The sequence below is a fragment of the Phodopus roborovskii genome, unplaced genomic scaffold (genome assembly GCF_943737965.1).
Source record: "Phodopus roborovskii unplaced genomic scaffold, PHOROB, whole genome shotgun sequence".
NCBI classification, from domain to species: Eukaryota; Metazoa; Chordata; class Mammalia; order Rodentia; family Cricetidae; genus Phodopus; species Phodopus roborovskii.
This window is the reverse complement of record NW_026126418.1, coordinates 78,932,547-78,955,840: the sequence shown is the minus strand read 5'-3', so window position 1 is coordinate 78,955,840 and position 23,294 is coordinate 78,932,547. Positions and strand designations below refer to the sequence as shown.

The window sequence follows — 23,294 nt, the reverse complement described above, 5'->3', positions numbered from 1 at the left end:
GCCAGGGCTACAAAGAAAAACCCTGTCTTGAAAGAAAGGGGGGGGGGGCTCAATGTTAGGTGTCTTATTTCCACCTGATAGTTTCTATTTTTCTTTTCAGAAGTTACAATGCTATGTGTTGTAATTTGTAATTTTGAAAACTCTTAACTAAGTCATACTATTACACACTTTATTAAAAAGAATACAAGCTAGACCAGTTGGTGTAGGATATTATCTCAACTACTTGGGAGGCTGAAGCCTAGTGGATTACATATCCAAGGCTTGCGTATTTAATTTAGCAAATCTGTATGTAACAAACTAACAAACAAGGGAGGGCCTAGATTCAAATTCCAGAACTTAAAAACAAAAATATACCTTTTCATGGTGGACTTGGCACCAGATGTTACTGTTAATTCTCTGAAATTTGTCTTCATAGTAACTTAGGTTAAATGCGATGTTATTGAAAGGTCCTGCCACTTTTATGAAACAAAAGTTTTGTACAATTCCAATCAGATTAATGAACCACTTGCTTTGTTTTTGTTGTTGTTGTTTGGTTTTTTGAGACAAGGTTTCTCTGTGGCTTTGGAAGCTGTCCTGGAACTAGCTCTTGTAGACCAGGCTAGTCTTGAACTCAGAGATCCACCTGCCTCTGCCTCCCGAGTGCTGGGATTAAAGGTGTGCACCTCTACCACCCAGCTGAACCACTTGCCTTTTTGTTCCTCCTAAGTGATGTGAAGATGAATACATACATCTGTTTAAACAGATGTGTGTCAGGCATGCTCTAAAACAATGTGGCTGGGCTTAGTCAGCTAACATTATCATTTTCAGTGTTTCTTTTGAATTTGACATTTCTGCATCTGAGTATTAATTTGTCTATGGAAACTTTGAGCTCTAGATCTGTTCTTAACTGTCTTTAGTAGAAGTTTGAAAAAAGCAATAGTCAACATTACAGTATTTGTTCACAGTAATTTTGAAGTACAGAAAAGTTCTTAAGATTGCTCCTAAAACTACATGTATAAAGGCTACATGTAGGGTCCCCCCTCGCCCAGAAATGTGTGGTTTTGTTATTTTACTTAAATTTCTAAGCTTTCTTTTCACCACCACTCCGCCATTCTTTCCCCTCTCTTGCATACTGCATGTAACTATGAGGCTAATGTTTTACTTACTGCTGATTAACAATATTTTGCAAATACCAAAACATGGTGACACATGCTTATAATCGCAACACTAAGTGTGGAGACAGAAGGATCAAGAGTTCAAAACCAGTGTCACCTACATGGCATCCTGCATCAAAAACAAAATAATTTGCAGAATAAGATTATGGTGAGGTCATGACTCTGCCATATTAGGGTAACATAACCTTATTGTATCTCTGGACAGTTTCCCTATTGCTCATTATGCTGGTTTGGTGGATCAAGTGAATTATTTTGGTACTTTAGAAAAGAGCTTGACTCTTCTCAGTAAACCCAAGTTGAAGAGGCCTATCAGTGGTTCTTCTGGTTACACCCTCTTCTGTACCTTCACTTGTTTTACTGGTAGCTACTTACACTCCAGAATTTGCCTTTCCTTTCACACAGCAAGTGCCAGAGCCTAGTTTTGAACTCAGAGGTCTAAAGTCTTGACCTCATTTGTCCTGCCTCTGTTCTAGAACATTGTAAGCCAAGGTTGTCCCCTTCTCTTGTCTCTGCCTATGTGGTGGCCCTCAAACTAGTTGTTTCTCCACCATGCCATGCATATCTAGCTGCTCACCAAATCCTAATAATTCTCTACCAGGCTTGAAGTTCAATAGTTTAGAATTTATGAACTGTCTTTCTATTCTTGCTCCCTTCTCTTACTGTTGGGGTAAGGAATAACAGGTGACAATTCTAGTAATCTTTTTTTAAATGCTTGATCCCACTCCCTATTTTATTTCATCTATTTTTTTAATAGCAGTTTAAATTCAGTGATAGCTAATGAGGCTTTTCATTTTTCTTTTTTTTTTTTTTCTTTTTTTATTTTTATTTCATGTGCACTCGTTTGCTTGCATGTAAGTAAGTCTGTGTGAGGGTGTCAGATCACCTGAAAATGGAACTGTAGGCAGTTATCTGTGGGTTTGGGAGTTGAACTCAGGTCCTCTGGAAGAGCAGCCACTGTTCTTAACTGCTGAGCCATCTCTCCAGCCCTGCAGCTCTTCACTTTTAATGTTCTTGGTGAGTGTACTGGTTTTTATATTTAGGAAAAATAATTTATTTGAGTCATGGTTTCTCTGTCTGACCTGGACTGTCCTGTCTGGCTGTCCCAGAACTCACTCTGTCAACCAGGCTGGCTTCAAATTCACAGAGATTGGCCTGCTTCTGCCTCCCAAGTATGTGTGCCTGCAGGCCAGAGGAGGGCACCAGATCTCATTATAGATGGTTTGTGAGCCACCATGTGGTTGCAGGGAATTGAACTCAGGACCTTTGGAAGAGCAGACAGTGCTCTTAACCGCTGAGCTATCTCTCCAGCCCTGAAAGGTTTTCATATTGTTTCATGTTTCCTTTTGACATGGCCTCATGATTATTTTGAATAGCATAAGAAAGCTCATCCATCTTGTGTGTTTTCTACCCTATACTTGGGATCAGCAAATTAACTCAAAGTATTATAGGTCCTGCTTACAGGGGTTTAAAGTCTGAGACCTACAAACATAAGTCTCTCTGATAAATTAGTATTTTCTTTTCCCAGACAGGTTACCCTCTGATGTTTTTATAGGTAATAGACTCATTTAGGGTTTCAGATGCCTGTTAACATTAAGACCTCAACTCTTTCTCAACTACACATGCTATGAGCTTTTGTCTTGACTTTAAAGTACTTTGCCCAACTCTTCATAGTGTGTTTTAGGAATAATACAGAGGGAGAATGCTGCATTAATAGATTAAGGGCACAAACCAGGTAGTGATGGTGGCAAATGCCTTTAATCTCAGCACTTGGGAGTCAGAGACAGGCAGATCTCTGTGAGTTTGAGGCCAGCCTGGTCTATAGAGTCATTTCCATGACGGCCAAGACTACACAGAGAAACCTCATTAAAAAAAGAAAAAGAAGGAAGGGAGGGAGGGAGGGAGGGAGGGAAGGAGGGAGGAGGAGGAGGAGGAGGAGGAGGAGGAGGAGGAGGAAGAAGAAGAAGAAGAAGAAGAAGAAGAAGAAGAAGAAGAAGAAGAAGAAGAAGAAGGTGTTAACATAGTTAGATGAGGTTGGTGATAGCACTTAAATGACTTACCAGTTAGCCTGGAGTTGGTAGTTTTGATTTACTCAAAGCAGGGCTAGAGGTTTTAGTAACTATGAGCTTAACATTGTTGTTTCCACAGCGTGCTAACTTGTACATGTTTAGTTTCTGTTCCAGATGATCGAGCTGAACAACGAACCTGTCTTATCTGTGGAGATCGTGCTACGGGCTTGCATTATGGGATCATCTCCTGTGAGGGCTGCAAAGGTTTTTTCAAGAGGAGTATTTGCAACAAACGTGTGTATCGGTGCAGTCGTGACAAGAATTGTGTCATGTCCCGGAAACAGAGGAACAGGTGCCAGTACTGCCGCCTGCTCAAGTGTCTCCAGATGGGCATGAATAGGAAGGGTAAGTTGGTGCTTAGGGCCCCTCTGCTACATACACTTAACCCATCCTCATCTGCACCTGTTATACTTTTTAGTTATTCTTTCTGTATGCACTATATACTCTGCAAACTTTTTGAAGGAATAATGGCAGGAATTCAATTGAAAAGGCATGAAGTAGGTAGGACTTGATGTCATTTTGTGTACTAGAAACATAGTAAAAACAAACACTGGGTATATTTAGAAGTTTGTCTAGGTAGATAAAGTTTGGCATTTATAGTTCTCTGGGAGCTATTAACCTAAGGTGATATGAATAAACTGACTATAAGAAGCTTTAAAGGCTTGGGTAAAGGAAGCCAACTAGAAAGTTTTTAGAAATGACCAGAAGGGGCCTAAAAAGAGCAGGTACTACTCTTATGCACATATGAACCAGTACAGTTTAGGAAAGACATGAGATCCCATGGAACTGGATTACAGACATTTGTGAACCACCATGTGGGTTCTAGGAACCGAACCCAGAATTGAACCTAGATTATCTGCAAAACCAGCTAGTGCTTATAACCACTGAGCCATCTCTCTAGCCTCTAATGATTTCTTTTAAGGAGTTAGAAATAATAATGAAATTTAAAAGTAATAGATAAGAAGAGATCTTTTGAGATTTTTGAAAGTAAGAGAGGCCTAATAAGATAGCCCAACAGCTAACGGTGCGTCGTACCAGCCTGGTGACCTGAGTTCAGTCATTGCAACCCATATTCTGGAAGGAGCAAATCAACTCCTAACAGTTTTCCTCTGATCTCCACAGGTGTGCTGTGGCATGTATACCCCCACACACAGAAACACTCACACACATAATAATTTTTTTTTAAAAAAGGTAGGAGGATTATTGAAGGACATTTAGATAATTTACACTTTATTCACAGAACTATTATTATTGAACACATAGGTGTGCTATAAACTCTTCTCTACTTAGTGTGCATCTTCTGTTGGATACCCACTAGTCCTTTTGACTCTCATAACCAGCTTTTGTATGCATCTTAGGGATGAGAATGGGACTAATTAATAATTTTGAAGTTATAATGTCTTGTTAAGCAAAGCTGTACCTAATCACAGAGGCAATATACTCTTCCACAAATCTCCTCTGTGGCAAAGCTATTTGCATATTAGAATACTGTGTGTTTGCTGCATGCTAAACGAATGCCATTTGAAGCATTGCCAAGTTTGTTCCCTGCCAATCTTTGTAGCTTATCTGACCAGAGCAGGGGCTCAGGGCCAGATGTTATGCCATTCCACACATGCGCGCTTGTTCATCTGCCACTGTCTTTCTACCCTTACCCTGATTTGGCTTTATACTCTACTTTTCTCATCTTCCTTCATTGCGCAGGGCCTGTGAGTGCTAAATAACTCAACCCTTACTCTTAGGTGATACCAGTGATACCATCTTGACCACATACACAGATTGACTATTCTGGTTATTCTTTTGGCATGTGGGAATTCTGAACTTCCAGCTAAACTCGTCTGTTTTGGGGAAGAAGAACCATACTTTATAACCATTCTGAAAGCTCTGTGGTATACAGCTCAGAGACAGACATGTGGGACAGAGAATTACCTTGTTTTGCTTCTACAAAACTGGCTTAGTAGCCTAGTGAAATTTTCTGGATATAAAAAGCTAATCAAGCCAGGTATTTAGGTGTGGAGGAAGGGGGTGGGGGTCAACAGGTAATGAATTAATTTACCTGGTATTAAAGTGAATCACATAACCACACTGAGATGGTAGGGATGAAGGGAGCTGACCTTGGAAAACAATGTTTTGACTGCATGTTGTAAGGGTAAAGACAAAAACAAATGTATACAAACAAAGCACTCTGATTTTTAAAATTGTTTCTCTCAAGGATATATGTTAGGAATTCTGAGTCTATTTTAATTGAATATAGTGGTTGAATAAGAAAATAAATACACTATATTTGAAAGAGAAGTTATTGATCAAGAAAGGCTAAAATGAATATCAGAATCCGGGATATCAATACAAAATGGGGTTGGTGTCTGATGGATGGACAATAGATAACATGTGCGGTGTATGTGACTTAGTACACATACAAGTATTCTAAACTCTAACATGAGTCTAGACGTACCCAGCACACAGATTTTGGTGTAAGTATCAATAAAAAGAAAAGGTCTCTATGGAGAAATAAATTCAGAGCTGGAACAGAAAAATATAAGCATGGAGACTTTTGAGGATTTATTTATTTGTTTGTTTGTTTGTTCATTTATTTAATATTCCAACCCCAGTTCCTCTTACCTCATCTCCTCCTACTCCCCTCACTCCCATCTGCTCCATGAAGAGGGTAAGGCCTCCCTTAGGGAGTCTACTAAGTCAGTCTGTCCCATCATCTCGTTGAGACAGGACCATGGCACCTCTCCACCCCCACAGCCCCATGACTAGGCTGGGCAAGGTATCTCTGCATGTAGAATAGGCTCCACTAAGTCAGTTTGTGCATTAGTGTTAGATCTTGGACCCACTGCCTCACATATTGTCCCAGCCGTACCACTGTCACCTATGTTAAGGGAGTCTAGTTTGGTCTTAGGCAGGGTCTCCATTTGTCAGACCTGAGTCAGTGATCTCTCACTAGCTTGGGTCAGCTGATTCTGTGGGTTTCCCCATCATGGTCTCGACTCCTTTGTTCATATTATCGATCCTCCCTCACTTCCATTGTGCTCCAGGAGCTTGGCCCATTGGCTAGTTGTGGATTTCTGCATCTGTTTGCATCTGTTTCTGGAAGAGGCTTCAAGCTTCTCTGGGATTATGGACTTTATGTCTGCTATCGACTTATGAGTGAGTACATACTATATTTGTCTTTCTGGTTTTGGGTTACCTCACTTATGATGAATATATTTTCTTTTTTTTCCCATTTTATATTTTTAAGTTCTTTGTGAAAAATTGGGTGTTCATAGGTGTGTGAGTTGTTATTGGGGTCTCTGATTAGATTCCATTGGTCCACCTCTCTGTTTTTATGCCAATACCAAGCTGTTTTCATTACTATAGCTCTATAGTAGAGCTTTGAAGTAAGGGATGGGGATGCCCCGAGATGATCCTTTATTGTACAGGATTGTTTTGGCTATCCTGGGTTTTCTGTTATTCCATATGAAGTTGAGTATTGCTCTTTCAAGGTCTGTGAAGAATTGTGCTGGGATTTTGATGGGGATTGCACTGAATCTGTAGATTACTTTTGGTAGAATTGCCATTTTTACTATGTTGATCCTATCTATCCAAGAGCATGGGAGATCTTTCCATTTTCTGATATCTTCTCTAACCTCTTTCTTTAAAGACTTGAAGTTCTTGTCATACAGGTCTTTCACTTGTTTGGCTAGAGTTACCCCAAGATAGTTTATGTTATTTGTGTCTATTGTGAAGGGTGATGTTTCTCTGATTTCCTTCTCAGCCCATTTGCCATCTGTACATAGGAGGGCTACTGGTTTTTTGTTTTTTTTGTTTTTTTTGTTTTTTTTTTTTTTTGAGTTAATCTTGTATCCTGCTACATTACTGGAGGTGTTTATCAGCTGTAGGAGTTCCCTGGTAGAGTTTTGTTTGTTTGTGTTTTTTTTTACGTCAATTATGTAAACTACCATATCATCAGAAAATAGGGAGAGTTTGACTTCTTCCTTTCCAATTTGTCTTACTGCTTTTGTTGTTTTATTGTTCTAGCTAGAACTTCAAGTACTATGTTGAATAGATAAGGAGCGAGTGGACAGCCTTGTCTTGTTCCTGATTTCAGTGGGATTGCTTTGAGTTTCTCTCCATTTAGTTTGATGTTGGCTGTTGGGTCACTGTATATTTGCCTTTATTATGTTTAGGTATGTTCCTTGTACCCCTATTCTCTCCAAGACCTTTATCACGAAGGGGTGTTGAATTTCGTCTAAGGCTTTTTCAGCATCTAATGAGGCGATCATGTGTTTTGTTTTGTTTTTTTCTTTCAGTTTGTTTATATGGTGGATTACATCGATGGATTTTTGTATGTTGAACTACCCCTGCATTTCTGGGATGAATCCTACTTGGTCATGGTGGATGATTTTTCTGATGTGTCCTTGAATTTGGTTTGCCAGTATTTTATTGCATCTATGTTCATGAGGGAAATTGGTCTGTAATTCCCTTTCTTAGTTGTGTCCTTGTGTGGTTTGAGTATCAGGGTAATTGTAGCCTCATAAAAAGAGTTTGGCAATGTTCCCTCTGTTTCTATTGTGTGGAATAATTTGAGGAGTATTGGTATTAGATCTTTGAACATCTGATAGAATTCTGCACTGAATCCATCTGGACCTGGGCTTGTTTTGGTTAGAAGACTATTGATAACTGTTTGTATTTCCTTAGGGGTATTTAAGTTGTTTATCTGTTCCTGATTTAATTTTGGTATGTGGTACTTATCTAGAAAATTGCCCATCTTCTTAAGGTTTTCTAATTTTGTGCAGTACAGGTTTTTGAAGTATGACCTGATGATTCTCTGGATTTCCTCAGTGTCTGTTGTTATGCCCCCCCCCCCATTTCCTTTCTGATTTTGTTAATTTGGATATTCTCTCTCTGCCTTTTGTTTAGTTTGGATAAAGGTTTGTCTATTTTGTTGAATTTCTCAAAGAACCAACTCTTTGTCTCATTGATTCTTTGCATTGTTTTCTTTGTTTCTAATAAATTGATTTCAGCCCTCAATTTGACTATCTCAATCAGAGTACGAGCCTGGAGCTAGGAGCTGTTGTAGAGGCCATGGAGGAGTGTTGCTTACTTGCTTGATCAGCCTACTTTATTATAGAACCTAGGACCACTAACCCAGGGGTAGTACCATATGCATGGCTGGGCCTTTCCCCTCAGGCACTGATCAAGAAAATGCTCTACAAGCTTGCCTACAGCCTGATCTTATGACAGCATCTTCTTAATTGAGATTCTTTCCTTTGGGATGACTTTAGATTATCTAGCACAGTTGACCCCTTGTCAAGTTGACACACAAATACACCCATCCTTTCTCATTCATCCCAAGTTCTCACATTAAAAACATAAATAGCAGCCAGGCAATGGTGGTGCATGCGTTTAGTCCCAGTACTTAGGAGGCAGAGGCAGGTGGATCTCTGTGAGTTCGAGACCAACCTGGTCTGTAAGAACGAGTTCCAGGATAGTCTCCAAAGCCACAGAAAAACCCTGTCTTGGGGAAAAAAAAAAAAAAAACATAAATAGTGCCACAACATCCAGTGGGACTCCTTTTTAAGGAGGGAGGCAGAGGCAGGAGGATCTCTATTTGTGGCCAGTCTGCAAAATGCATTCCAGGACAGCCAGAGCTAAACAAAGAAACCCTGTCTTGAAAAACAAAAATACATAAGTAATTTTAAAAGTCCCACAGTCTTTACAGATTCAAATACATTAACACTTCAGTCTCTTTAAAAACTATCTAGCCTAGTATTACCAGTAAACATACCAGCATGATTTACCCTGTTAAGATAATGTTGTGAAAATCTTAGGTACACACAGAGACAGACCAAACAGATCCTAGAGAGAGAGAGAGACAGAATGAGCATGGATTTCATCATTAGAATATTCATGAGGAAACTTAGGAGCCCATATTGATGTATATTTTTCTTTTTCTTTAAATTTTTTTTCCTCTGTGTTTTATTTTTCCAGACAGGGTTTCTTTGTGTAGCCTTGGCTATCTCAGAACTAGTTCTATAGACTAGGCTGGCCTAGAATTCAGAGATCAACCAGCCTGCTCCTGCCTCTAGAATGTTGGGATTGAAAACATATACCACCACCTACAGCTGGAAAATCATTTTTCAAAATAACTAACATGTAGGAAATAATAGTGGAAAATATCAAGGTCATGAATACAAAAACTGAAGAGTTGTTAGAAATTGGAGAAAACGATAGAAACATGATTTCTAAATGCCCTCTTGAGTTCTGGTTTGGCAGCTCACAGCTTTGTAAACTCTGTTCCCAGGGTATCTGGCACCCTCTACTGGCCTCTGGGCACCAGATACACATAGACAGATGTACATGCAGGCAAAACACCCATATGCATAACTTAAACAATAACAATCCCCCCCAAGTGTCTTTGGGGGCTTGGTGGTTGAGAGCATTTGCTGCTCCTGCAGAGGGCCTGGATGGCTCCCAGTACCCATAGGGTGAATCAAAACTATCTTAACTCTGGTTCCTGGGATCTGACACCCTCTCTGACCTTGGGTACCAGTCATCCATGAGTGCACACATGTAAGCAAGATACTCATACATATTAAATAAGAAAACACTAAGTAAGTTCCTTCATCTTCTACTTCCTGCTTTTTTAGGAGGAATGAATGAGGTGAGCATTCCAGTTAATAAAAACTAAATGTCAAAAGCCATGTTCTCCAGAGTTTGGCATCCACCTGGATAGTATAGAGTGCTATTCTGATGCCTAATTAAACTTAGGCAGAAAATAAGATATACTTTATTTTAAAATGCAAGTGTTCATTCCCCCACTAAAATGTCCCTTAGCTTGAGGTACACCTTCCTGATGGGATATTTGTAACTCGAACTTGTTGGCCATGTCACATTTTTGTTGAACATCTTGAATGTGTACAGTATGTGCAGTATATATCCAGTGCCTTGGGAACCCAAAAGTATAGTATCTGATGTTTTGTGCAACTTGCAGTGATAAATTGCACTATGAATCCAGAAAGGCTTGTTGTTTAGTCTTGGCTTCACTTTTACTATATTATACTTTTAGCCAGGTAAGCTTGTGTTGTGGTGTGTGTGTATGTGTGTGTGTGTGTGTGTTTTGAGACAGGGTCTCACTATGTGACCCTGACTGGAACTCACCATGTAGTAGACCAGGATGGCCTCAAATACACATAGATCAGCCTGTATCTGCCTTCCTAGTGCTCAGACAGATAAGTTTCCTTTTCATTTATAAATGACCGTGAGTGTAGTTCTGACTCTCTTATATTTCTTTGTAGCTATCAGAGAAGATGGCATGCCTGGAGGCCGGAATAAGAGCATTGGGCCAGTGCAGGTAAGTTCTCATTCCCACTCTCTTAGTGTGTTCTGGAAGCCTGGTGCTCCAAATGCTCCTGTAGCTGTTCACCTTGAGCCCCTATTCTGCCATTTTGGCTTTTACTCCTGTTTAGAGTCTGAATGTTTAAATTTTAAAGCTCTTGTGATCCCTCAATCCTTTGTAAGAATTTCACAGGTAATGAATTCAGTTCTAGTTCTAAACCACCTAGAGAATTATTTTTTCCCTTTTGATCAGTCACTTAAAGTTGTATGTGTTTTAGCCTGGCAAAAATCAACAGTTCATATTCTTCTTTTCTTTCTTATTCTTCTTCTTTTTTTTTTTTTTTGTTTTTGTTTGTTTGTTTGTTTGTTTTGTTTTTGTTTTTTTTGTTTTGTTTTTGTTTTTTGTTTTTTGAGACATAGTTTATCTATGTAACATCTCTGGCTGTCCCAGAACTTGCTTTGTATACTAGGGTGGCCTTTAACTCACAGACTGACTGCTTCTGTCTCTCTGGTGCTGGGATTAAAGTGTGTGCCACCACCACCTGATTGTTGTTCATGTTCTTATTATTAAAGTAGGAATAATAGTATTTCCACTCCATCCCATAGATAATAAATAGACATCATAGTATACTGAGAGCTATCAGAGGATGTCCAGGGATACTTCTGTTCTTTTTCAGAGTTTGGAGACACTCTGGAAAAGTTTCCTTAAGGTGCTTTTGAACTGATCCTTGAAGGGGAAGGAAGAAATAGCTGTGTTGAGAAGCTAAGCATCATTTATCAAAGCTAGACAGAATAGACTGGAATGTCCCAAAGGCAGATCCTTAAAAACAGTCACAAAGAGGTGGTTCAGTGGGACTGGGTCACTAGGCGCATGTGACAGCATGGTAAGGAATAGGGTAGACAGTCTTTGAGTTCTCTAAAGAGTGGCCTCATGGGTCTTTGCCTGTGACTTCTGAGTAGAGCCTTTAGGGGCCAACCTATACCTCCTGTTCTTACTAGCAAGCAGAAGCAACTCCTGATTCTAGAGAATTGAATCTATTTCATGACCCACCAATCAAATTAATCCTCAAGTACATGAGGAACCAGAATCAGTTTCACGAATTTTTGCTGTGTACCAACAAGCAATCACTAAACAATTGTAAATAGGGAGACTATCCTATACAGATATTACATTTTAGAAAAAAAATTCTAATGGAAATGGTTTAAAGTGGGTTTGCGGAAGCCTGTTGGAAGACATTTAGGTAATAGTTTGAAGTAGGGCAATGATAGCACAGATCTGAAAGCAGAAAGAGAGCCAAGAGAGAGGTCACCAGAAAATTAAAAGGATTTCTCCAGTTAAGCATAAACAAATGAAAGACAAGAACTCAGAGATGTACTGATATATGAGCGATTTCCTGCTTTGTGGGTACGTAACATGTACTAAGTATGTTTGTTTGGGTATAAAACTCCTAATTTTACTGTTTTGATTTGTTTAATCAAATATTTTTATTCCTGTTATTTGTCTCTTAAAAAATAATTCATTTTAGTTTGGACTAAAAACAACATGTGTGGTGGTGGTGTGTGTGTGTGTAGTGGGTGCTGTCATCCATGTAGGCACTGTGGAGAACAGAGGATGGTATTGAGATGTCTTTATTTGGTTTTCTGCCTTAGTTTTTGAGACAAGGTCTTTCACTAAACCTCAAGCTTGCCATTGCTACTAGACTGGCTAGCCAGAGCCCCAAGCATGCACCTGTCTCTTCCCACCCCTAGCACTAAGATTACAGGTGTATATCACTACACTGGCTTTTGTGTGGGTATTGCTAAACTGAGTTCAGCTCCCCTCACTTTATTCACTGAGCTCTCTCAATTTTTAAGCATCTTTAACTATGTGCCCAGTAGATAGCTAGAATTTTTCATCTTGCATGACTGCAAACGCTACCTGTTGAATTCTCTGCTCTTCCAGATGATCACTCCTCCCCTCTAATTTTGCAGGCTGCTTTGAAGAGTTGGTGGTTTGTTGACTGTACAAGAGCTTAGACAGCCTGCTTTTTAGTTTTGCTCATGTTGCCTGGGTTTTTGGTGTCTTATCCATGAAATCATTGCCAAGACCAACCTTAAAAGGCTTCTTGGGCTGGAGATATGGCTCAGCAGTTAAGAGCACTGGCTGCTTTTTCAGAGGTCCTGAGTTCAGTTCTCAGCAACCACATGATAGCTCATAACCATCTATAGTGGGGTCTGATATTCTCTTCTGGCATAAAGGCATACATGCAAGGTATTTATATACATAAGATATGCAAATATTTTTTAAAGGATTTTCTTCTGTTTTCCTCTAGGATTTTACAGTTTTGGGGCTTACATTTAATAAATTTTGAGTTGATCTTTGTGTGTAGTATAAGACAAGAGGAGTTCCTTTTCCCTATATACATGATACTGGCATTAGCCTGGCACTGTTTGTTAGTTGAAGAAATTATTCTTTCCCCACTGTGTAGTCTTGGACCTTTGTTGAAGGTCATTTGACCATAGATTTGAGTGTAGTTGTAGGATTTCTATTTTTTATTCTATTGAGGTATATGTCTATACCACAGGGTTTTAATTGCTACAGCTCTGTACTATGCTTTAAAACCAGGCACTCTACTTACAGCTCCAGCTTCATTATTCTATCTTAAGATTGTCCTGGCTGTTTGGAGTCTTTTTGGTTTTATACAAATTATAGCATGGTTCTTAAACTTCAAGTCTTCTGGTCCACAAATATGTTTCTGTATAATTTTTGTTGTTGTTGTTTTATTGTTTTTTGGTTGTATTTGTTTGTTTTTATTTTGTAAGACAGGGTTTCTCTGTATAGCTCTGGCTATCTCTGTAGACCAGGCTGGCCTCTAACTCACAGAGATCCACCTGCCTCTGCCTCCTGAGTAATGGGTTTGAAGGTGTATGCCCCCACTTGTGGCCAAGTGTTTAATTTCCTTCAGCAATGTTTAATGTTTTTCACTGTGTAAGTCTTTCACCCTCTTAACTTTACTACATTTTTATTCTATTCTAAATGGAATTGTTTTCTTAAATTTTCCTGGTCAGCCAAGAGGTGGTGGTGCTCAGTTTTAATCCCAGTACTTAGGAGGCAGAGGCAGGCCAGATCTGAGTTCCAGGACAGGCTGGGCTATACAGAGAAACCCTGTCTCAAACAAACAAAACGAAAATCTCTTCAGATTGTTTCTTGATAGCCTATAACAAGAGAATTGGCTTATGTTGATTGTTTCTTTTGCATCTATTGAATTCATAGGTTAGGTGTCGTAATTTAAAAAATGAAGTGGCATATGAAAGAAAGATGCCATGCAACAGAGCTCACATATTCTCACTTTCAGCACCATCACTCAGTTGGCAATGATTTCAGGGTCACAAGGACCCTTAAGAGAAAGGCTGGAGTAATTATTTTTTAGGTATTATGACTTAAATTTCAAAAACAATTACTCCATTTCATTGTATACATCAAACAATTTCAGACCAACTCCTTTGTTTATATACTAGATAAATCCTTCTTGCCTGGCCCCATATTCTTATTAGCATTTTTTTTTAATTAAGAAAGAAAATAAAACTTTATTATGCCAAGAGGTGGTATCCCAAGCTTTTAATCCCAGCAGTCAGGAGGCAGAGGGGGACAGTCTCAGAGTTTGAGGCCAGTGCAGTCTACAGTAGAACGAGTTCTAGGACAGCCAAAGCTGTTACACAGACAACCACTGAAGCACAAGTTCTACCTATACCTATAGAGGAAGAGATGCGTAAACTATACACTCAACAATATATACAGCAATATGGCACTACTAGAAACTAGTGGTGCTACAACAGCAAGATCTGAACATCCCAACACACATGAAGTAGAAAACGATTTAAAAAAATAACTTCATGAGGATGATTGAGGCCCTTAAAGAGGAAGTGAAAATTTCTCTTAAAGAAATGGAGGAAAAGACAAACTAAATATTGGAAGATATCAACAAGTCCATTACAGAAAACCAAGGAAAAGCAATCAAATAAGTGAAGGAAACGATTCAAGACATGAAATCTGAAATAGGGGCAATGAAGAAACCACAAACTGAGGGAATTCTGGAAATGAAAATCTGGGTACATGACCAGGAACCACAAATGTAGGCATAAACAACAGAATACAAGAGATAAAAGAGAGAATTTCAGGCACTGAAGACAACTTGGAGGAAACAGAGTCATTAGTCAAAGAAAAATTTAAATCCAATAAATCCTTAACACAAAAGATGCAGGAAATCTGGGACACCATGAAAAGACCAAACCTAAGAATAATAGAGATACAAGAAGGAGAGAAAAGTCCAACTCATAGGCACAGCAAATATATTCAACAAAATCATAGACGGAAACTTCCCCAACCTAAAGAAGGACATGTCTATGAAAGTACAAGAAGCTTACAGAACACCAAATAGACTGGACAAAAAGAAAAAAAAAAAAAGTCCCCTCGACACATAATAATCAAAACAATAGATATGTAGAGTAAATAAAGAATATTAAGAGCTACAAAGGAGAAAGGCCAGGTATCATATAAAGGCAGACCTATCAGAATAACACCTTGAAACAATGAAAACCAGAAGGTCCTGGTCAGAGGTTATGCAGACAGGGACCACCAATGGCAGCCCAGACTACTTTACCCAGCAAAGCTTTCATTAACCATAGATGAAGAAAACAAGATATTCCATAATAAAAACCAAATTTAAACAATACCTATCCACAAACCCAGCCCTACAGGAAGTACTAGAAGGAAAATGCCAACCCAAGGAAATCACCTATATCCACAACAACACAGGAAATAGAAGAGCTTACAGCAGCAAACCCCAAAGAAGGGAACTGAACACACAATGCCATCACCAACAACAAAGTTAACAGGAACTAGCAATCACTAGTCATTAATATCCATTAATATAAATGATCTCAATTCACCTATAAAAAGACAACAAGCTAACAGATTGGAGAGGAAAACAGACTCCATCCTTCTGCTGCATACAAGAAACACACCTCAAACTCAAAGACTGACATTACCTCAGAGTAAAAGGTTGGGAAAAACTTTTCCAGTCAAATGGACCTAAGAAACAAGCCGGTGTAGCTATCCTAATATCTAACAATATAGACTTCAAACTAAAAATCGATCAAAAAAAGATGAAGGGCATTTCATATTCATCACAGGAAAAAATCCATCAAGAGTAGATCTCAATTCTGAGCATCTATGCCCCAAACACAAGGGCTCCTGCATTTGTAAAAGAAACATCAACACAGCTTAAATCACAAGCCAAGCCCCACACACTAACAGTGGGAAACTTCAACACCCCGTTCTCACCACTGGACAGATCTGTCAGACAGAAGCTTAACAGAGAAGTAAGGGAATTAACAGAGCTTATGACTCAAATGGACTTAACAGGCATCTATAGAACATTCCACCCAAACACAAAAGAATATACTTTCTTTTTAGCACCTCATGGAACCTTCTTAAAAATCAATCACATTCTTGGTAACAAATCAAACCTTAACAGATACAAAAAAACAAAAAAACAAAAAAAACAAAAAAAAAAAAAAGGAGTAAACCCTGTATCCTGTCAGATCACCACAGCTTGAAATTAGAATTCAGCAGCAACATTAATTTTAGGAAGCCTACAAACACATGGAAATTGAGCAGTGATCAACTAAAGCCACCACTGGGTCAAGGAAGAAATAAAGGAAGAAATAAAAGGCTTCCTAAAATTTAATGAAAATGACCTCACAACATACCCAAACATATGGGACAAAATAAAAGCACTGCTGAGAGGAAAGTTCATAGCACTGAATGCCTACATAAAGAAGCTGGGGGTGGGGGTGAGGAATTGCATACTAGTGAATTAACAGAACAACTGAGAGAAAGCCCTAGAACAAAAAGAAGCAAACTCACCCAGAAGGGATAGATGGCAAGAAATAGATAGTCAAATTGAGGGCTGAAATCAATTTATTAGAAACAAAGAAAACAATGCAAAGAATCAATGAGACAAAGAGTTGGTTCTTTGAGAAATTCAACAAAATAGACAAACCTTTATCCAAACTAAACAAAAGGCAGAGAGAGAATATCCAAATTAACAAAATCAGAAAGGAAATGGGGGGGGCATAACAACAGACACTGAGGAAATCCAGAGAATCATCAGGTCATACTTCAAAAACCTGTACTGCACAAAATTAGAAAACCTTAAGAAGATGGGCAATTTTCTAGATAAGTACCACATACCAAAATTAAATCAGGAACAGATAAACAACTTAAATACCCCTAAGGAAATACAAACAGTTATCAATAGTCTTCTAACCAAAACAAGCCCAGGTCCAGATGGATTCAGTGCAGAATTCTATCAGATGTTCAAAGATCTAATACCAATACTCCTCAAATTATTCCACACAATAGAAACAGAGGGAACATTGCCAAACTCTTTTTATGAGGCTACAATTACCCTGATACTCAAACCACACAAGGACACAACTAAGAAAGGGAATTACAGACCAATTTCCCTCATGAACATAGATGCAATAAAATACTGGCAAACCAAATTCAAGGACACATCAGAAAAATCATCCACCATGACCAAGTAGGATTCATCCCAGAAATGCAGGGGTAGTTCAACATACAAAAATCCATCGATGTAATCCACCATATAAACAAACTGAAAGAAAAAAACAAAACAAAACACATGATCGCCTCATTAGATGCTGAAAAAGCCTTAGACGAAATTCAACACCCCTTCGTGATAAAGGTCTTGGAGAGAATAGGGGTACAAGGAACATACCTAAACATAATAAAGGCAAATATACAGTGACCCAACAGCCAACATCAAACTAAATGGAGAGAAACTCAAAGCAATCCCACTGAAATCAGGAACAAGACAAGGCTGTCCACTCGCTCCTTATCTATTCAACATAGTACTTGAAGTTCTAGCTAGAACAATAAAACAACAAAAGCAGTAAGACAAATTGGAAAGGAAGAAGTCAAACTCTCCCTATTTTCTGATGATATGGTAGTTTACATAATTGACGTAAAAAAAAACACAAACAAACAAAACTCTACCAGGGAACTCCTACAGCTGATAAACACCTCCAGTAATGTAGCAGGATACAAGATTAACTCAAAAAAAAAAAAAAACAAAAAAAACAAAAAACCAGTAGCCCTCCTATGTACAGATGGCAAATGGGCTGAGAAGGAAATCAGAGAAACATCACCCTTCACAATAGACACAAATAACATAAACTATCTTGGGGTAACTCTAGCCAAACAAGTGAAAGACCTGTATGACAAGAACTTCAAGTCTTTAAAGAAAGAGGTTAGAGAAGATATCAGAAAATGGAAAGATCTCCCATGCTCTTGGATAGATAGGATCAACATAGTAAAAATGGCAATCCTACCAAAAGTAATCTACAGATTCAGTGCAATCCCCATCAAAATCCCAGCACAATTCTTCACAGACCTTGAAAAAGCAATACTCAACTTCATATGGAATAACAGAAAACCCAGGATAGCCAAAACAATCCTGTACAATAAAGGATCATCTCGGGGCATCCCCATCCCTTACTTCAAAGCTCTACTATAGAGCTATAGTAATGAAAACAGCTTGGTATTGGCATAAAAACAGAGAGGTGGACCAATGGAATCTAATCAGAGACCCCAATAACAACTCACACACCTATGAACACCCAATTTTTCACAAAGAACTTAAAAATATAAAATGGGAAAAAAAAGAAAATATATTCATCATAAGTGAGGTAACCCAAAACCAGAAAGACAAATATAGTATGTACTCACTCATAAGTCGATAGCAGACATAAAGTCCATAATCCCAGAGAAGCTTGAAGCCTCTTCCAGAAACAGATGCAAACAGATGCAGAAATCCACAACTAGCCAATGGGCCAAGCTCCTGGAGCACAATGGAAGTGAGGGAGGATCGATAATATGAACAAAGGAGTCGAGACCATGATGGGGAAACCCACAGAATCAGCTGACCCAAGCTAGTGAGAGATCACTGACTCAGGTCTGACAAATGGAGACCCTGCCTAAGACCAAACTAGACTCCCTTAACATAGGTGACAGTGGTACGGCTGGGACAATATGTGAGGCAGTGGGTCCAAGATCTAACACTAATGCACAAACTGACTTAGTGGAGCCTATTCTACATGCAGAGATACCTTGCCCAGCCTAGTCATGGGGCTGTGGGGGTGGAGAGGTGCCATGGTCCTGTCTCAACGAGATGATGGGACAGACTGACTTAGTAGACTCCCTAAGGGAGGCCTTACCCTCTTCATGGAGCAGATGGGAGTGAGGGGAGTAGGAGGAGATGGTAGGGGGAACTGGTTGGAACATAAAAAATAAATTAATAAAAAAAAAACTTACTTTGGTCATGATGTCTGTTCACAGTGTTAGAAGAAACACCTTTATTGTTACTGGAAGGAGGGGAAATTGCAGTCAGGATATCATATATAAGTATTTTCCAAAGTTTATTATTGTTTTGTTTATTTTTGTGTATGTGTGCCCTTGCATGCTCACATGTGTGATGTGTGTGCCTCCATGGTTCATTGTTGGAGATGTCTGTTCTCTCCTTGTTTATTTACATGGGTTTCAGGGCTTGAACTTTGGTCTTCAAGCTGGCATGGCAAGCATGTTTCCCTGCTAAGCCAACTCACTGTTCCTGTAGTGTTGCATTATGAAAGCCTCTGTTTATGACCATGACAATTCAGGGTTTTCTTAGAGGCCACTAGAGCAAATACATATGCAGGCTTGCGGTTTCCATAGAAACTACATATAAAAATTTCCCTGGCCCTGCCTCCTTAGCACTTATCCTGTCAGTTCTGTGTTGACTGTGACCCGTTAGCCCTCAGTCCTTGGTTAGAAACTGTATAAAAGATTATTTGTTCTCTATAGAGTACTGGACTAAGTACTAGCATATTTCTGTTTCTTCTTCATATCCCTGACCACATCTAGGTACACACAGTATGACTTATGACCTGTGGTTTCTTCAAGTTTTATTTAACAGACTAGGTGATATCTTTTCTTTTTAAAAGAAAAATCTATGTGAAAGTACATGTTAGTACTAAAAAATGAACACAATTTACTCAATATCCATTTATTACATACCTCTTTTTTAGGTCCTGTCATGGTCTTAGCTGTTACAGAGTCTGTTTTAGTGAAATGTTACTATGAATGTTCTGTAATAATGACAACCCATTTTGGTGGGACAGACCTACAGTCTCAGCTACTTAGAAGACTGAAACAAAAGGGCTGTTTCAGACTAGCCTGGGCAGTGTAATACCCAAAGATCATGCTATTGTAACAACTTTCAGTGTTTCTGTAATTGTTACTCTTGCTATATTCCTAGGAAGAGTATCTGATTTGGTTAATCCTCAGAGGAATCCAATGAGATAGGGCTTTTGTTCTGTCTACCAAACAGATGGAGGTACTTCACTTAAGATAATTCAGTAACTTTGCAAAGTTTGTGCTAGAAGTGGTATACTCTGGATTTGAAAAAAGGTGGTCTGCTTCTCGAATTTTTACCATTAACCATGATGCCGCCCTTCCTTTCTCAGAATCCACATAATTATGAATAGTAAATAATGACAGATAATTTTGTGAAGGAGATAACTTACATTCATTATTGGATAGATGAAGTAGGAGATTGCCATTGAAGAATGAGTTTTAGTTAGGAAAGTGAAGACTCAAAGACAAGAGTTGAGGAATAGACTTTGTGCCTTGAAGGTTGGATAAACGGGCAAGGGGAAAGTCATGGTTCTTGAAGGCAAGTGTCCAAAGATTGTGTCCAAATATACTAAGCATATACAAAGAAGTCCAAAGAGTATGAGAGAACTGAAGTATAAACTCTGAGGCCTACCGAGAGAACAGGAGGTATGTACAATACCTCTAACGTGTCCATTTCTTCAAAGATATCAGAAGAAGAGATTGAAAGAATCATGTCTGGACAAGAGTTTGAAGAAGAAGCCAATCACTGGAGCAACCATGGTGACAGCGACTATAGTTCACCTGGGAACAGGGTATCAGAGAGCAACCAGCCCTCACCAGTTTCCACACTGTCATCCAGGTGAGTTAAAGGCAAACCCAGTATCCTCACCTAAGGACCATCCAGTGAGTAGCCCTCCAAAGAACCTTTGGTAGTGTGCTCCTCTACCAGGCTGTCTCAGCCTTTGTGCCCTTGGTCTCTCAGTATCTTGGAGACCAGGATGGTGCAGGCCAGCTTTCCAAGCCCAGTCCTTTGCTGACTGATGAGTGCCACTTCTGTGCATGTTCACATAGGCTTCATTTAGCACAATAACATTTCAATACACTGACTGCAGAATTGAATTAACAGTTTTTCTGACTCACCAGAGTTAGTGTTATGGGGAATTCAAGATTAAAGCCTTTTGGGGCAATCATGTTTTCTTAAGTAGTTGTAAGTATAGCTTTCAGCTACATTGGAAGGGTTTCTTACCCCAGAAATCTTTGATATAGGACATGAATTAAGTATTTTCTTGAAATTTCACATTTAGTAGGGGGCTGGAAAGATGCCTCAGCAGTTAAGAACACTGGCTGCACTTCCACAGGTCCTGAGTTTATTTCCCAGCACCCATATGGTTGCTCACAACCACCTGTAATAGGATCTGATGACCTCTTCTGATGTGCAGGCAAACATGCAGACAGAGCACTCGTATACTTAAATAAATTTTTTTGTTGTTTGTTTTTCAAGACAGGGTTTCTCTGTGACTTTGGAGGATGTCCTGGAACTAGCTCTTGTAGAGCAGGCTGGCCTTGAATTCACAGAGATCCACCTGCCTCTGCTGGGACTAAAGATGTATACCACCACCTCCTGGCAATAAAGCTTAAAAAATAAATAAATAATAATAATAATAATGTCACAGAGTAAGGCTTGTGGACATAGCTCAGTTGGTAAAGTGCTTGCTCTATAATCATGAACCTTCGGTTCAATCCCCAGCACCCACATAAAAGCCATGTGCAGGAGATATATCTAGAAAGAAAGAAAGAAAAAAAAAAAAAAAAAAGATGGGCTGGTGAGATGATTCATTAGGTAAAGGCACCTGCTGTGAAGTCTGACTACCTGGAACAACCCAGGATCAACAAAGTGGAAGAAGATAACTCCCAATAGTTGTCCTCTCACTCCCACACACTCATTGTGAAATTCACTCATACTCTCTTACAAACAAATATAAATGCAAATACATAGGTTTTGTTAGGTTTTTTTTTTTTTCAGTTAATTGAGAAAATAGTTAGCTTTTTCCAAAAAAAAAAAAAAAAAAAAAAAAAAGAGGAAATTGGGTGGAATCTGCCTTCCTCTTCAGATTCAATTAGAGTTTTTTATTCCTTCAGTTTTTCCCTTGTTCTTTCTTTTTAGTACTTAGGGACTTAAGGACCTTCAGTTATATTCCATGCTAGGTACTAGATTTGGTTTTTGAATTAATTAAGTCCACCTAGCCTGTCCTGTGCCTTTGTTTTTGTAACAGTAAAGCCACAATATAAACACACATTTTTGTCACAATAGATTACTGGTATACATTAAAACTTGAGGCAGGAGGTTCACAACTTCAAGACCTGCCAGGGTGACAGAGTGAATTCAAGGTTAGCCTTGGCAACTAGCCCTGGAGGCAGGATCTCCAGATATTTTAGAAGATAGAAGAGCACTAGCATATAGCACAGTGACAAAGTACCTGCCTAATGTGAGTGAGGTGTTAGTTGTAACATCATCCAATCCTTATTTATATCCCCTATTCTACTGGTCACTCAGTTTGCCAGTGTCAAGCTCCATGTTTCTATACCCACAGAGTCCTTGTCTCAAGGATACAATGAAATCATTAATTTTGACCCATGGCTTGATTAGCCACAGACCTAGTGACCAGAGACTTCCTCAGCCATCTCCTGACTTCTTCCTTTGAGCAGGTCCTTAACCTGCCATTACTTTTCCTGATGTGAAGTTTTTCTCTCCAGTAGGTCTGTGGAACTAAATGGATTCATGACATTCAGGGATCAGTACATGGGGATGTCAGCACCTCCACATTATCAGTACATACCACACCTTTTTAGCTATTCTGGACACTCACCACTTCTGCCCCCACAAGCTCGAAGCCTGGACCCTCAGTCCTACAGTCTGATTCATCAGCTAATGTCAGCAGAAGACCTGGAGCCATTGGGCACACCCATGTTGATTGAAGATGGGTGAGTGAATACTGTCCTGCTTGGCCCCCTTACAGTCTCAAAATGTCCCTACCAACCAGTTGTATACTCAACTTCGTGATTGAAGGTATTGGTCACTCATGTTTCCTTAAGCATCTTTTCTCAGACAGTTCAGGTTACTTTTCAGTCACTATGAAATTGGAATTGAAGGGCCTTTATTTCTTTGTGGGTCTAGGTAAACCAAGCCCTGAAATGGTTGCCTTTGGGCCAGAAATAAGCTGTACATAAGACCTAAGGTTTTTAAATCATTCAAGCCCTAATTGGTTGTTTATTGTTTTTGTCTTTTTTGTTTTTTCAAGACAGAGTTTCTCTGTGTAACAGCTCTGTTTGTTCTGGAATTTAATTTGTAGATCAAGCTGGCTCAAACTTGTTGAGATCTGCCTGCCTCTGCCTCCTGAGTGCTGGGATTAAAGCCGTACAGTATTATGCCTGGGTAGTCCTAATTGATTGTGACCTGTCTATACCCCTAGCCAACATGCCCATGAGTAACTCTTGGCATGTGACTGGCAGATTTTAGTGCAGGCCTGAATGTCT

General features: G+C 39.2%; 1 protein-coding gene across 7 annotated transcripts in view; it reads left to right on the top strand.

The window, feature by feature from the left end:
- The window catches only part of Nr6a1 (nuclear receptor subfamily 6 group A member 1), a 188,652-nt gene that overhangs the window by 153,646 nt on the left and 11,712 nt on the right, over positions 1 to 23,294 (top strand). For 5 of the 7 annotated variants that reach the window (XM_051185378.1, XM_051185375.1, XM_051185372.1 and 2 more), the window contains 4 exons: positions 3,323 to 3,565; positions 10,501 to 10,556; positions 20,465 to 20,619; positions 22,515 to 22,742. In XM_051185378.1, the coding sequence (XP_051041335.1) occupies positions 3,323 to 3,565; positions 10,501 to 10,556; positions 20,465 to 20,619; positions 22,515 to 22,742 (682 nt within the window). The remainder of the gene's footprint in view (positions 1 to 3,322; positions 3,566 to 10,500; positions 10,557 to 20,464; positions 20,620 to 22,514; positions 22,743 to 23,294) is intronic. The other 2 variants (XM_051185374.1, XM_051185373.1) reach the window with 2 other exon arrangements.